General features: G+C 36.3%; 1 protein-coding gene across 1 annotated transcript in view; it reads left to right on the top strand.

Moving 5' to 3' along the window:
- The window catches only part of HHIP (hedgehog interacting protein), a 102,133-nt gene that overhangs the window by 4,917 nt on the left and 82,572 nt on the right, over positions 1-14,644 (top strand). Inside the window, exons 2-4 of the mRNA XM_081304307.1 lie at positions 1,385-1,577; positions 7,238-7,394; positions 8,391-8,592. Of these exons, the coding sequence (XP_081160433.1) occupies positions 1,385-1,577; positions 7,238-7,394; positions 8,391-8,592 (552 nt within the window). The remainder of the gene's footprint in view (positions 1-1,384; positions 1,578-7,237; positions 7,395-8,390; positions 8,593-14,644) is intronic.

The following is a 14,644-nucleotide window of genomic DNA, read 5'->3' as shown; positions in this document are numbered from 1 at the left end:
AAAACTTTAACCATTTAAGCAATTGTCATTTAAATAAATTGATAAAATTAAAAATGTAAATATCATTGTGATTAAGAATGATTTTTCTGAATATTGTATATAGTTACAGCATATCATATTTTTTTTTTACCTGAAATAGGGTAATTTCTATTGGACTTTTAAATACTGCATGCCTAAATGTCAGCATGCTTGTATTTCTTTTGTTACCTTGTTCCTCTACATCAGGCATTTCATGATCACCTATGATGTCATAATCCTAAAATATAGAGGCCATATGATTTATTCAAATTAGAAGCTCAATTTATGAATGAACTGTTTGCTTTAAACAGTGATCTAGAGTTTGAAACATTAATTTGAGAGCGTAGTTCTAAAGAAATAATAGAAAGGCAATTGAATGAATTGGGGAAACATGAAATTTATTAGCTTTTTTTAATATGGAAAAATGCTTGATTTGGACAGCTTTGCATTTCTTGTCTCAAATGCTGTGCTGATATTGTCTTCAGTATTTATTAAAGGTGCTCCTGATACCAGCTTTTTAATGTTAGCATGAAATACCAAGTCTATTCTCTCTACTAATTACTAACCTCTATGGATCAATAAATTTGAAATCAGTTTCATTGAAATAAAAGGTGTATCATCTTAAAAATAATAATAAAAGTATGCCTTGTTTCATTAAAATTCATGTTATACAAAAGCACTTTCATTAAACTCTTGTGTTTATTCATGCATATAGCATACCTGAGGAGTTAGTTAGAAAGTTTTTCCTGGCTAAGATATAATGAATAATAAAAATTGGTCTTAAACCTGTTTGATTCAGCTTCGGGTATTTTTATAGAACATGAAAGGCAGTTTAGAAAACTTTCCCTAGGTAGTCTTTAGATTGAAAATTAGTAGAAATTTTTAAAAATGTTATCTGAGCACATTTACTATAATATCATATTGGGAATTTCAAGAATGAAATAGATTTTCACCTAAGACACAAATGAGCCATGTTTTTAAAAATTAGGCTTTGTGTGCAGTTGCATAAAGGTATTTGGGATTTTTTAAGGGAATTATCATTCAATGGCAGAACATGAAATATCACTTTGAGGCAGAAAAAGGCGCTAAAGCACTCAACAGTCTAAATGTAATTGTCTTCTAATTCTTCACACCTGAAAGACAGAGTCATAGACTTTGATGATCCCTTTTATGATCCCTGACTTCTGTTTCCCCCAACCCACCCCAGAGAGAGCTCATATCCTTATAAAGGCATCCTGGATTATGACCCAGGAACTCTTTTCAGAAAACTTCACTGGCTGAATTAAGCTTATCTGCTTACATAATTGCAAGAAAAACGTGACCAAACCTAACTTCACATCATTTGTTTCTGATTTATGGCTTTCAGATATTTTCTGTGACCAACAACACAGAATGTGGGAAGTTACTGGAGGAAATCAAATGTGCACTTTGCTCTCCACATTCTCAGAGCCTGTTTCACTCACCTGAAAGAGAAGTCTTGGAAAGAGATCTAGTACTTCCCCTGCTCTGCAAAGATTATTGCAAAGAATTCTTTTATACTTGCCGAGGCCATATTCCAGGTAAAAAGACAAGAAAAAGTTAAATGAACCATTGCAAATTTTCCTTGTTAGATGCCTGTTCTAAAAAAACCTGTTAACAAGTTGTAAAATGCATCTTGCCTTTCAAAATACCTATTTTATTTTTAAATGAACCCTTCCAAAGTTCTAAGTTTTATTTCTATAAAAAGAAGTATTATAATTTCTACTGTTGTAATTTCTAAAGTCTACAGATAGTATACTGGTCTTGCTGAAATGTTTTACATTTCTAATTGAACTCATAATACAGGTGGTAATCTCTATGTGTGTTGGATTGGTAGTATAGATTTCTTTTTCTGTCTTATTTTTCTTTTGATATTAGGGATGGAACCCAGGACATTGTGCATGCTAAGCACACGTTCTACTGCTGAGCTACACCCCCAGCTACATACATATTTCTTTACCTTCCATTGTTAATATCAAAGTCAGCCTCCTCTACAAAACTAATAGATGATTGGAGAATGCCTACTGACTTTTAAGATATTCCTTTAAATAAAATATGACTGGGAACCCTAACAAATAACATCTTACAAAGCACTCCATAAAAGGCTAATTTGCTGCCCCGAAACTCCCTGAAGTTGGTGGGGACAGTGGAGTCCTCTCTCTTAGACAGATGATGGAAACCAAGCCCTCAGAAGTCACATGCCTCATTCAAAGTCATTAGAATGGGAAAGTACATAGTTATCACAAGACTCTAATAAACAGAGATTCCTGGGCATTGAATAAGTTAATCATCCAGAGTTTGTCAGCTTGGGTTGTTGTTGCTTTCATTGGAAGGATCAACAAAGAGGAAGAAAAGAATTTAATGAGACAGACTCTGTTTAGTTAGGCCAAATCACACACAAACAAAACTACTGAAGTTAGCTGTTTATAAAACTAAATGGTAGTTAAAGAAAAGATAAGCCTTAAGAACTTGGAGAACTTTTCAAAGGATGCACTTGGAGAACTTTTCAAACTGCTATATATATTTTATATTTTTTTCTGGCCTAGAGAAGTGCAGATTTTTGTATTTTTAATAGATTTCTCTTAATAACCTAAAGTATTTTGACTGGTTACTTGCTTCCTTTGACTTTAGCATAACATGTACCTAAACCCATCCTATGAGAAAATATTATTGTCTTTATAAACTTAGAGTCATGTTTCTAAGACTTCCCTTAAACCAGTTGTTTCTTCCTCCTTATCACTTTCCGAAGCAAACAGGTCATGGGTGTCTAGATGGCCTGCAGAGAGCTGATAACAGATTAGAAACCATAAAGGTTAGCTGCAAACTGCCAAATCTTAAAAGTTGGCCTTCAACTAAGCTGAAAGTGTTACGAACACTTGGCATCTTTATTTACCTTTATCGATTATAGATAAATACAGCGATGGTGGAGTTGTGGACTTGTCAGTGGGGGTCTTTATATATTTAAAGTCATTTTAGCATGTGAGAATTGCAAGCACCTCACTCCCCAGATCAACATATGTGGTGACGAATGACAAATTTATTTTTCTACAAAGTTTGTGTATATGTAAAACTGCTGAAGTGCATCAAGATGTCAAGTGCTTTTGGTGGCCACCCAGGCTGCCTTGAAAGATAACCAGATGAAAGCTCCACTTTCGAGGTGGATGGAGCTGTAAGGGTGCTTTCCAGAGACACTAGAAGACTTCAGCAGCAAGTAGAGGGGACCTCCCCTTCCCATATCACATGCTGAACATCATTTAAAATATTTGTCCCCAAAGAGAGTTGTAATGACACACCCTTTGGGTTACTTATGCTAATTAATCTGTTACTCAGACTGACCCTTGGCACACAGATTACCATTTCCTGAAGAGTGATGAATAAGGTAGAAATCCTCCCCTCAGCCCCTGCGGCCAGCACAGAAGTGTCTGTAGACTTCTAGAGCACTCATTTTTCAGAAATGGTTGTGAGAGCAAGTTGGTATTAGTTTCACCTTCTTGAATAATATGGGTTTGCATTTCTCTGAAGTCCATAATTGTGGAAAACAGCTACTTTGGGTTTCTTATTTATAAAAGACTAGTCAACAGATCTCAGCTGTTCTCACCAGTGACTTCAAGTTTTGATTCTTACAAATCAAAAACTTGAAAAGGAAGGTGGATCTTGCTAAATGAAAGAAAATACTTAAAGGGACCAGGAGAGAGAAAGTAACTTCAGAAGCATCTTCATTTTCCCTGTGTTGCCGAGTATATGAGGAAACCCGTGTCGATGAGCGAACCCTTTGCCTTTCTTCTTCAAGAATGTGTCAGAAGACACTCTTACTATTGTGAATATCTAGAAAGAATGAATTTTTTTTAAAAAAAGTATGGTCATCTTAGAGTATTCGTATAACCTGAAAGACAGATCATTTCTAGAAATTTAAATCCAGAAATAGTCATGGTTTTCTTGTTTTCCCCAAAATGGGAAAAGAAATTAAAAAGCAATAGAAGTGCTCATACACTAGAGTTATAGTAATCATAATGTTCTCCAGTTATTAATTTTCTCAGAGAGGTAAATTCTTTAAATTTCTAGAAATTTCAACATTACATTCAAAAACCACAGGCGCCCTCTGTCCAACCCCTCAGGTCTTTTTACTTGCCTGCACAAGCACATGGGATGCTTTGCTGTTCACCAAACGACTGCATCTTGCACTCTGAGAGGCGTACCAAGGCACCCAGTGGGCCTTGCTTCTCTGTGCACCTGGTATCACGGTGATTCTTGTCACTCTTGGTCTCCCCAGGAGTAGGGCACTGTGGTGTCAAAGATCTGCACACAGTCAGTTCAGCTAGTTTAATCCTGTTGCGAATCATGAGTCCATCAAGTTCCCATGACCCACAGCCACTCCCAACTTTATCAGCTGTTTTCACACGGGTCTTATTATCCCAAGCGCAAACTGGAGGAAATGGATGGCTACCTCAAATCCTAAGGCTTCTACCAGAAAATGTCCCTAAGTGCAGGCCTTCTGCCAAGGGATCAGGAGCTCTTTCCTCCTTTTTCTTTTTCACAATGAGTATACCTACGACAAGGAATAAGAACTTCTCTGAGAATAGAGATAGAGCCCAGACTGCCCATAGCGGGTATTTGTTACAGATCAGTATTTTCTAGGGTGTTCTGTAGCATAGCAGGACTGGACTCCCAATCCAGGAGAATGGCTACCGGCCTAGGAGACTCAATAAGTAATTAGGATGTAAAAGGTGCAGCTGTTTGATACTCACTATACATCCATCATCAGCAGACCTAACCTTGTAAAGATGACCCAGGATGTGCTAAGCATGCACCTTCAGTGAAAGCTCATTAGTGTATTCTTCCAAACCAAAGGGTGGATTAAACCTTCCCTTGCAATAAGTGTTAACCAAAGCCCTGAGACCAAGTCCTTTTGGGCTGTTCACAACAAATGTGTCTATTTCATCATTTCCCACGGCAAAATCAGGTAATTTAAAGGAAAATATTAATTTAAAAGGCTTAGATACTAATATATCATGATTGTAAAAACAGTGCCCATATTTTTATATAAAGTCTTCTGAGCTGGCTCCCTTCTTCACATTTATTCAATGTGAATAAATTTTGTAAGAATAGATTTTGTAAGAAGCTAGGAAAAATGTGTGGTTATATTCTGTATTTTTTTTTAATTTGCAAAGATAGCATAGTACTTCTGTGGTAACAGTGTTTATAAACATGCACTTATTAATCTTAAGATATTCCATTTGAAAATGATTTCTCATTTCCTCCCATTTGTCCCCAATTAAGAAGTCCTTATAAAATGGAATGAATGGTCCATTAACTTCCCCTTGAAATGATATTGGTTTGCAGCTTGTAATGCTAGAATATACAAATTTCTTTTTTTGAAGCAAACTTAAATTTTCTTCCGAATTGAATTTAAATTTTTTTTCTGTGACCTTACAGGCAAACATCATATTAAAACAAATTTTTTCAAATTCAGTTGTAAACAGATTCATTGCCTGACAGTCTTCCTGTGTGCATATTGGCATGAAGATCTTGCTGCCTGATAGTATATACTTCAAAGGTGTGTGTATGTCTCTCTCTTCAAAGTAAGATTCAGCCCCAAACAGTACAGAGAGTTGAATTTAGCAATTCTGTTTTCCTTCTCATTTTTGTTCCAAGAGACTTGTTTGCCACTATTAGGAAGTTTTCATCTGTATGCTTAGCCATTAAAGGATGAGATCAGGAAAAATATAAATCTTTGGCAAACAGTGAATTGCTGAAGATGAGTAAATGTATGGCTGCCTTCCTTCCTTTCCCAAGTTTTATTGTTGTTTGTTTGTACCAGGGATTGAAGATTGAACCCAGGGGTACTTAACCACTGAGCCACATTCCCAGCCCATTTTTGCTGTTGTTTTTGTTTTTGAGGCTATCTTTGAACTTGTGATCCTCCTGCCTCAACCTCCCAAGCCTCTGGGATCCCTAGTTTTTAATCCTTGATTTTTTTCAAAGAAAACCTTCCAGGCGCTTGCCCCTCCTAGGGAGCACCCATCTAACTGCCAGAACTTCAATCTCTGTGTCCTCTGCCATAGGCATACATATTCTCAAGGACATCTGCTCTAGTTGTCTGGTGCCCAAACGCAAGACCCTTCTCCATAGTCTAGGAGGAAATCAATCTGGAAGACTGTCTCTCAGATATTGAAAAGTAACACATTTCATCCAAAAGTTAGGTAAAAATGTGTTTCAGACTTTAAACAACTAGGACCCTGACATTCTAATCAAGCTCATAGGAAATAAACTTGTAGTGTCTTTCCTGCTCCATACTTGGTTGACCCCAGAATCTTGTTCTTAGAAACCTTGTAAACCTGAATTTGTTATAAAATTCCTAAATTTCAGCTATGTTACTTGGTGTGTTTATCACCAAATAATAGAGAGCACAATAATTTAATTCATTAGATAAAAATTGAAACTTTTAAGATGATAAAGTAGGAGACCAGAAGAAGCAATATAGGACTACTGGTAACTACAGATTCTGGTTTGTGCTGACTCTGGTAACATCATATTTTGAAAGAAGAACTTATCAGAATACAAAAGTGAGTTTTATTAATATGCACAAAAAGCCAATACCTTATAAACTCAAATTGAAAAAGTAATGTAAAACTCTTGTTTTTTTTCTTATTATTACAAAATCTTTTTCTTTTATATTCTATGATAGCTGTATTTATTTGATAAAATTCTTAATATGTAAGAAAAGAAAAAACATCTTTTACATCCTATCAAATAAGGCTGTTTTGTATTTTTCTTTTGGCTTACTGGTGTCAACTTTTCAGCTTGAGAAGATAGAAGGGATAATTTATAATTTTTATATTGCAAAACCATCAGTATCATCTGTTAAGTGACTGAAGTGCAAGAAACAGACACCTACTGTTTGAAAAGAGCTTATGATTATGTCATGATCAGTGAGGAAATATGAAAAGAATCAATGCACTAAAAGATTAATACTGGGTTTGTATTACATGTATGTCATGAAATTGATAATTTTAGTTAAAGAAGAAATGTGAATCCCAAACGCCCTCTGATTTTTTCCCTTTTCTGTTATTTTACTCTAGTTTTTTTCCCCCCTTAGAATATTGACATAGTGTTGAAAAAGTCTCTTTTCCAGTGTCACCTCTTTCCAATGAGGTGGTTTTGCTGTAAATGTTTCTAATGTGTTTTTTTGCATTGCTTTAAGGTTTTCTTCAAACAACGGCGGATGAGTTTTGCTTTTACTATGCAAGAAAAGATGGTGGGCTGTGCTTTCCAGATTTTCCAAGAAAACAAGTCAGGGGACCAGCATCTAACTACTTGGACCAGATGGAAGAATATGACAAAGTGGAAGAGATAAGCAGGTCCGTAGACAAATGTTCTTTATAATCTTAAAAAAAAAAGTGACAACCAGGTGTGGTAGCGCACACCTATAATCCCAGTGGCTTGGGAGGCTGAGGCAGGAGGATCTCGAGTTCAAAGCCAGCCTCAGCAACTTAGTGAGGCCCTAAGCAACTCAGTGAGATCCTGTCTGTAAATAAAATACAAAATAGGGCTGGGGATGTAGCTTAGTGATTGAGTGCCCCTGAGTTAAATCCCTAGTACTGCCCCCAAACAAAAGTGACAAATATTATGAGATTTTTTTTCTTTGGTTGTTTTTTTTTTTTTTTTTTTTTTTTGTCTTTGAGGTGATAGGGTTGGAGCCCAGGGCCTTGCACACGCTCAGCAAGGGCTCTACCACTGAGCTACACCCCAGTCCTAAATCTTATGTCTTTGACAGTAACACGACTGTCTGTGATTCCTATATTCAGCAGATATGTCCTCCAGATGCTATTTTTCCCCCCTTTTGGGTAGTTTACTCCTCTAAAATCATAGCTTAAATACTTAAGACTATTAATCCTGTGTTATGAGCGTGGCTTCTCTATGACTCATGTGAATTTTATGGGTATAGTTTTAAACTTGAATTTTATGATTGTTCACTTATAGTGCTGTGTACCTGTTCAGCACAATTATGAGCAAATCGGACTTTTACATATAGATCATAGGACTTTCTCTCTGAGTGCCTTCTTATAAGATTCCATCATTCAGAGTAAAGGCTGACAGATGAGATAATGAGCTGATGAAAATTTAAAATGCATATGTGTTTGGATTCTCACTTTTACTTTCTGACAGAACTCTGTTTGATCATTTTCCATGGAAAAGATCTGAAAGAATCATATTCTGACTCTCAGGTTAGCAGCCCTTCCTGATTCTCCAAAGCACTGACTTCTAGGGGAAATAAAGTTTGGAAAGGATGCTGAGATTACCCCTTTGGTGCTTCATCTCAAAAGAAGCTCACTGGGTTTCTTTCATTTGTTTAGAAAGCACAAACACAACTGCTTCTGCGTTCAGGAGGTTGTGAGTGGGCTGCGGCAGCCTGTGGGTGCCCTGCACAGTGGGGATGGCTCCCACCGCCTCTTCATTCTGGAAAAAGAAGGTTACGTGAAGATTCTCACCCCTGAAGGAGAAATATTCAAGGAGCCTTATTTGGACATTCACAAACTTGTTCAAAGTGGAATAAAGGTTGGCTTTTTCAATTTATTTATCTTTGCTCTGGCTATGTTGATTTTATTTTAGTGTTATCTTCGTCATTGAAGGTGATTCTTTGTAATAAAAGAAAGAAATTTGAAGGAGAAAACAATTAGGCAACATAAGGGAACAATAATTATGACAGCTGAAGGGGTAATGGCGTGACATTTTTATGTTACTTGCTGACTGTGAAGAATGCAATCAGTTTGGTATTTTGACATTCTTTGTAATTTTCCCTTTTAAAATTACTTATGGCTTTATAAAGTGATTGTTTAAATATTGTTTAATGGATATACAGTACGATTATATATCAGCACTTGCTAGTTGAAACAGAGATCTTTTGGTTATTTTGGCTATTACAAATAATTTTTTATCGTATGTATTTTTGAGTCTGTCATCAAAATGCTTTTTATACTGTCACTTCCTTGTGCAATGGTTTTACAGGTAAGTCAAATATTTTTATCTATAATTAGACACCTATATGATATATCAGTGCGACTACTTCTTCTTTCTCACTTCTGTACTTTGAATTCTCATGTTAAATAATCTGAATATATGAATAAAACTTGATCAGGTTTGTTTCCCATGAGTAACGCAGTACAGTATTAGCAGTAGGAAGCTATAAAGCAAATTATGGCATTCCAAAATGAAGACACACTAACAGCTCATGATGAGTTTAGAATGAAACATAATAACAGTATGTTTTCAGGAGAACTGATTATCCTTTCCATTTCTTTCATTCTTTTTTTTTTTTTCTGGTACGGAGATTGAGCTCAGGGACACTCAACCACTGAGCCACATCCCCAGCCCTATTTTGTATATTATTCAGAGACAGGATCTCACTGAGATCCTTAGTGCCTTGCTGTTGCTGAGGCTGGCTTTGAACCCACACAGTCCTCTTGCCTCAGCCTCCTGAGGCGCTGTGATTACAGGTGTGTGCCACCGTGCACTTCTTAACTGAAAAAAACAAACAAAAACACCAAAGGAGGATGGCTTTTTTTTCTATTTATATAAAATGGATTCCTTCTTGCTCTGTTATTCTCTACTCAAATATACCACCATCAAAACCAGAAGAGACAAGTTAGAAAAAAAAGTATGATATATCCCTGATATGTATTCAGTACCTACCACATTAAAAAAAAAAAAGTCAACTAGAATACAGGTAATAATGCCATATAATTGGGACCACCCGATCTCAAGCTCATGGTGTGAGGGTACCACTAAGCATGCTGCATAGAAAATATGCCTTTTATGGAAAAGGACTTGGGTATCAACACACCGGATCATTTGGAAAATCTTTTTAATTCAGTGGTTTCAACTTTCACCCAATAAAATTTTCATTGCAATTCACAGCAGATAATCGAAGTGAAGCATTAGTATTTTGCACATCGGGGTTTGTAAAATCCCTTTTGAAATGTGTCTTGATAACTCACTGCTGGTGGTTCTAATGGGTGAAAATTCAGATGCCCCATCAAGAGCCTTACTCACTAGCTGTATGTTGTTTCTCCCTATGGAAATGAATGTGCTCTCTGTAAAAGAAAAATGGGGAAAATATTTTTAAAAACATTTTCCATAATCATGTCGATTAAAGAAAACCACTATTAACATTTGATAGACTTTGTTCTGATATTAAATTAAAGGAATTCTTTTCTTTCTACAAAGATAATTGAGGTCCATGTTAGTAAATGTAAAAACAGACAAGGAATGTGCTTTTAGAGATGTTTTGTTTTATTGAGTTTTTTATTTGTTTTTGGTTTTGTTTTACCTTTTTTTCCTAGGCAAATAAAATTAAAGTGAAATCCCATGTATGAACATATACACCTTTGTGTATACATGTGCATATGTGTATATCCTTTTTTTAATGGAAAGTATTTATTTTTTATTTATATATGATAGCAGAATGCATTACAATTCTTATTACATATGTAGAGCACAATTTTTCATATCTCTGGTTGTATACATAGTATATTCACACCAATCTGTGTCTTCATACATGAACTTTGGATAATAATGATCACATTCACCATCATTAATTAAGAGCCTATATCTTGGGAGCAAATCTTTACCCCTCACACATCAGATAGAGCACTAATCACTAAGAGTATATTAAGAAGTCAAAAAGCTAAATGCCAAAAAACCCCACAAATAACCCAATCAATAAACGGGCCAAGGACCTGGAGAGATACTTCTCAGAAGAGGATGTACAATCTGTCAACAAACACATGAAAAAATGTTCATCATCATTAGCAATTAGAGAAACGCAAATCAAAACCACTCGAAGATTTCATCTCAGTCCAGTCAGAATGGCAGCTATTATGCATACAGACAACACAAAGTCTTGGCTAGGAAGCAGGAAAAAGATACACTCATACATTGTATATATCCTTTTAACCACTCTTTTTTATTTAACAATATGTCTTGAGATCTTTCCCAGGTTGAAAACTTTTCTTAAAAACTTAATTTTTAAAACCTTTTAGAGACATTTAGAATGACTCCAGTATTTTTTTTACCTTTGTAAATACCATTATCATTCTCATACCTATTATTTAACCTGATTGATGAATGACTCTCTTAATGTGTGTTTATAGAAAGATGATTACTGAGTTGAAAGATATATACCATAATACACCTTGCCAATTTGCTTTAAAATATATTTAAAATATATTTGGGAGACTATAGTTTTCAAATACTAATTGATTAAAAATATTGGTCTTAGATATCTATGATAAAATGGAGATGTAAAAAGGGCTCAGAATCCTGGAAAATGTTGTTTAAGGAGTAATAAAACTAATATTCTTATTTATACTTCAGTTTAACTACCTGAGCTGCCTTTTAAATTAGGGTTACTTTGGAGTTCCCTCTATTTCAATTTACACCCATTCATTAGGATACTGAATGAAAGATTCACTGGGATATTCTGTTCTGATGTGGAAACATTTCATCATGCAATAAAACTGTAGAAGCCAGATCGTAACAGTGCCACGGCTCTGCAGTATGTTTGCGTTGGGGGCCCCTGGGAATTCTGCAGAACTTGGCCAAACCTTGGCAAGAAATATTATAGACTTTGGCATCCCCTTTGCCAGAAGAGCTCCAGGCTTCTGGGGCTTGACATAAACTTTAAAATCCATTATTCTATAGAACGGATATGTCATATTTTTAAAGCACAATATTTTAAATTCTCGCTGTTTGGCACAAATGTGATCAGTAAGAATTTGTTGTGCAGACGTTTGAGTGTGTATAGTGAGTCACAGGCCACGTGCTGATAAAGCAGGTCATGCTGAATGTGTCCCTTATCTTGCTCTCTGAGGAATTCTAGATTGGAAGAGTTAAGTGTGCAGTGTGAAGGGGCAGATGCCAATACACTCATGAGTTGATCAGAGGTTCATGCCACTACTGATTTTGGTCTTATACCCCGTGGAGGCTTGTGAGTGAAAACAGTTTCTTGACTATTTCACAATGGTATTTCAGGCTTCTTTGATATATGAATAGTTAACATGTTCATGGAAGTATTTTGTGTTTTTTCAACAATTATTTTGCATAGATAATGCAAAAAAGTTCCTTCTTCTCTAATCTTTTAGTTTTAAAATGCAAAGAGAGTACATTAAGCTATTTCATAGGCCAAATTATTGATTGCAATATTCAGATCACAGAATCAATGATACGTCCTAAGCCTGTTCTGCACATTTTGAAATGAAAATATACAAACCACAGTGAATATCCCCCCCAAGAGTGATATTAATTAATGATCAGCAGGAGTAAATTAAATCAGACTTAAAGAGGAATCCTTAATTATAAGAGTTTCTGAACACTGGTACTGGCTATGATGCTCTATGGAATGCTTTGTCAACTAATTGTTGATTAAGAATGGACAGCGTGGAGCTGGGGTTGTGGCTCAGTGGTGGAGCGCTTGCTTGGCATGTGTAAGGCACTGGGTTTGATCCTCAGCACCATATATAAATAAATAAAATAAAGGGATTATGTCCATCTATAACTAAAAATATTTTAAAAAAACAAAGAAGAAGAAGAATGGACAGCGCCAGGTGTAGTGGTACAGGCCTTTATTCTAACACCTTGGGAAGCTGAGGCAGGAGGATTGTAAGTTCGAAGACCAGCTGGCCAACCTGTAAAGACCCTGTCTCAAAAAATTGTTTTAAATGGGGATGTGGCTGGGGATGTAACTCAGTGGTAGAGTGCCCCAAGTTGAATCCCCAATACCACACACACACACACACACACACACACACAAAACACACACACACACAACATACATAAAATGCCTCAACAGCAATTTCTGTCATATGGAATAGGTAGACCATTTTTGTAGCAAGGAGCTAAACTTGGTAGATCTTAAACTTCTCCAGCCCCAGTTCTTAAAACTGCTTGAGAGGGTTGCCATCTGCAAAGAGCTGATCACTAAGGAGCTTGGACAACTCTTCCTGCATGGGTCCTGACTGAAGTTAAAAATATATAATGCTTTATTCAATAGCAAGACTGTGCCGCCTAAAATAGAGGTGACTGTAGTTTCCTGGGGCCTTACCTACCTGTAGCTCACATGGCAAAAGTTAGCCGCACACCTGCAAAGTTCAAACTAAATATCTGACTCCTTTTTTTTCTATTGGTTCTTTTTAGTTCAACATGAGACAGTAGAATTCATTTTGATATAATTATACAAGCATGGAATATATCTTATTCTAATTAGGACCCCATTCTTGTGGATGTTCACGATGGTGGGATTCACTGTGGTGTATTCATATATGTACACACAAAAATTAATTCAGATTCATTTCACTGTGTCTGACTCAAGAGTAAGTCAGAATGTGTTTTAGAAACGTAGTGATTTGATAGATTTTTGATGGCAGTGCACTGTACAAACTAATTGCTAATACTGACATCTAAGTATCAGACTTAGACTGCCCAAGTATCAGACTAGTAAGTGAACACTACAGTCTTCATTTGTGTGTGTGTGTGTGTGTGTGTGTGTGTGTGTGTGTGTGTGTGATGCTTTAATCCCAAAGGGGAAAATTCAAAAGTTGTTCTATTTCTTGGAGAAAAATCTATGATATGTGGCCATTTAAAATCTTTCAGTTTAGTTTGTATCTGAATTTTGAATCTGAGCTTCTGCAAGTACTAGAATCAGCTTCCTCTTCCTGAAGTCTTGGGATGATACACCAGTGGTTCTCAAAAATAGCTGCTTATTATAATAAACTGGGAGCTTCCACAAATTCCAGTGCCCAAATTCAATCAGAATATCTGGGGCTGGGACCCAGACATACACCTTTCCCATGTACTCTCATTATGTAGCCAATTTGAAAATCACTGATTTAGACTGAGCCAAGACTTTGGGTCAGCTACACAACAATGTGACACATTTCCTCTGCCTCATCTATACTCAAGTTCCTATTTCTGACATGACCATTGGGAACAAATGACTGGACACCATTTGTCATTTGCCCTGTGCCTTTTGTTATTTATTTGGCCTCTACATACTACTTGTCCAGTGTGAGTGAAAAAATGAGTTAACCACAGCAGCATGAAGGTGACTGATAAGAAGTTTTAAAAAAAGAAACTTACAAATCTCAACAGTTAACTCTAACGGAGAAATTGCTTTATCCAGTAATTTCTTTCTGGTTTTTGCTTTATTTATTTTTTCCATTTTGGAACCTGGTGCTCATCTAGTTTCCAAAATTATTATTGTTCCTACACCTAAAACACATAGTTTGCTCTTCTATCTGTAAACCCTCGTTAAGAAGCACCAGGACCTGAGAGATTACTCTAGTGTAATCTCACCCAAGAGCCTCCCATCAGCAAGCATCTGAAAGTCAGCCTTAGCTGTGCATGTGTGCAGAAAGGACAAGCCTGCTGCATCTGTCACCTACAGGGTGGCCCCTGAAGGAAACTAGCAAGCGTACCTCTCTGCCACTTAGTTCTGTTGAGTAGTCAGAGGACAGAGAGGGCCACACGCTCAGCAGACAAAGCTGAAAGACTTGTCTGTCATTGGAGCAAGTGTCACCGGACCCCTGTCCTTCTCTATCTAGTCGGTCCTTTT

The sequence above is a fragment of the Spermophilus citellus genome, assembly GCF_964194105.1.
Source record: "Spermophilus citellus genome assembly, chromosome: 8".
In the NCBI taxonomy this organism is placed as follows: domain Eukaryota; kingdom Metazoa; phylum Chordata; class Mammalia; order Rodentia; family Sciuridae; genus Spermophilus; species Spermophilus citellus.
This window is presented reverse-complemented; position numbering and strand designations above follow the sequence as displayed.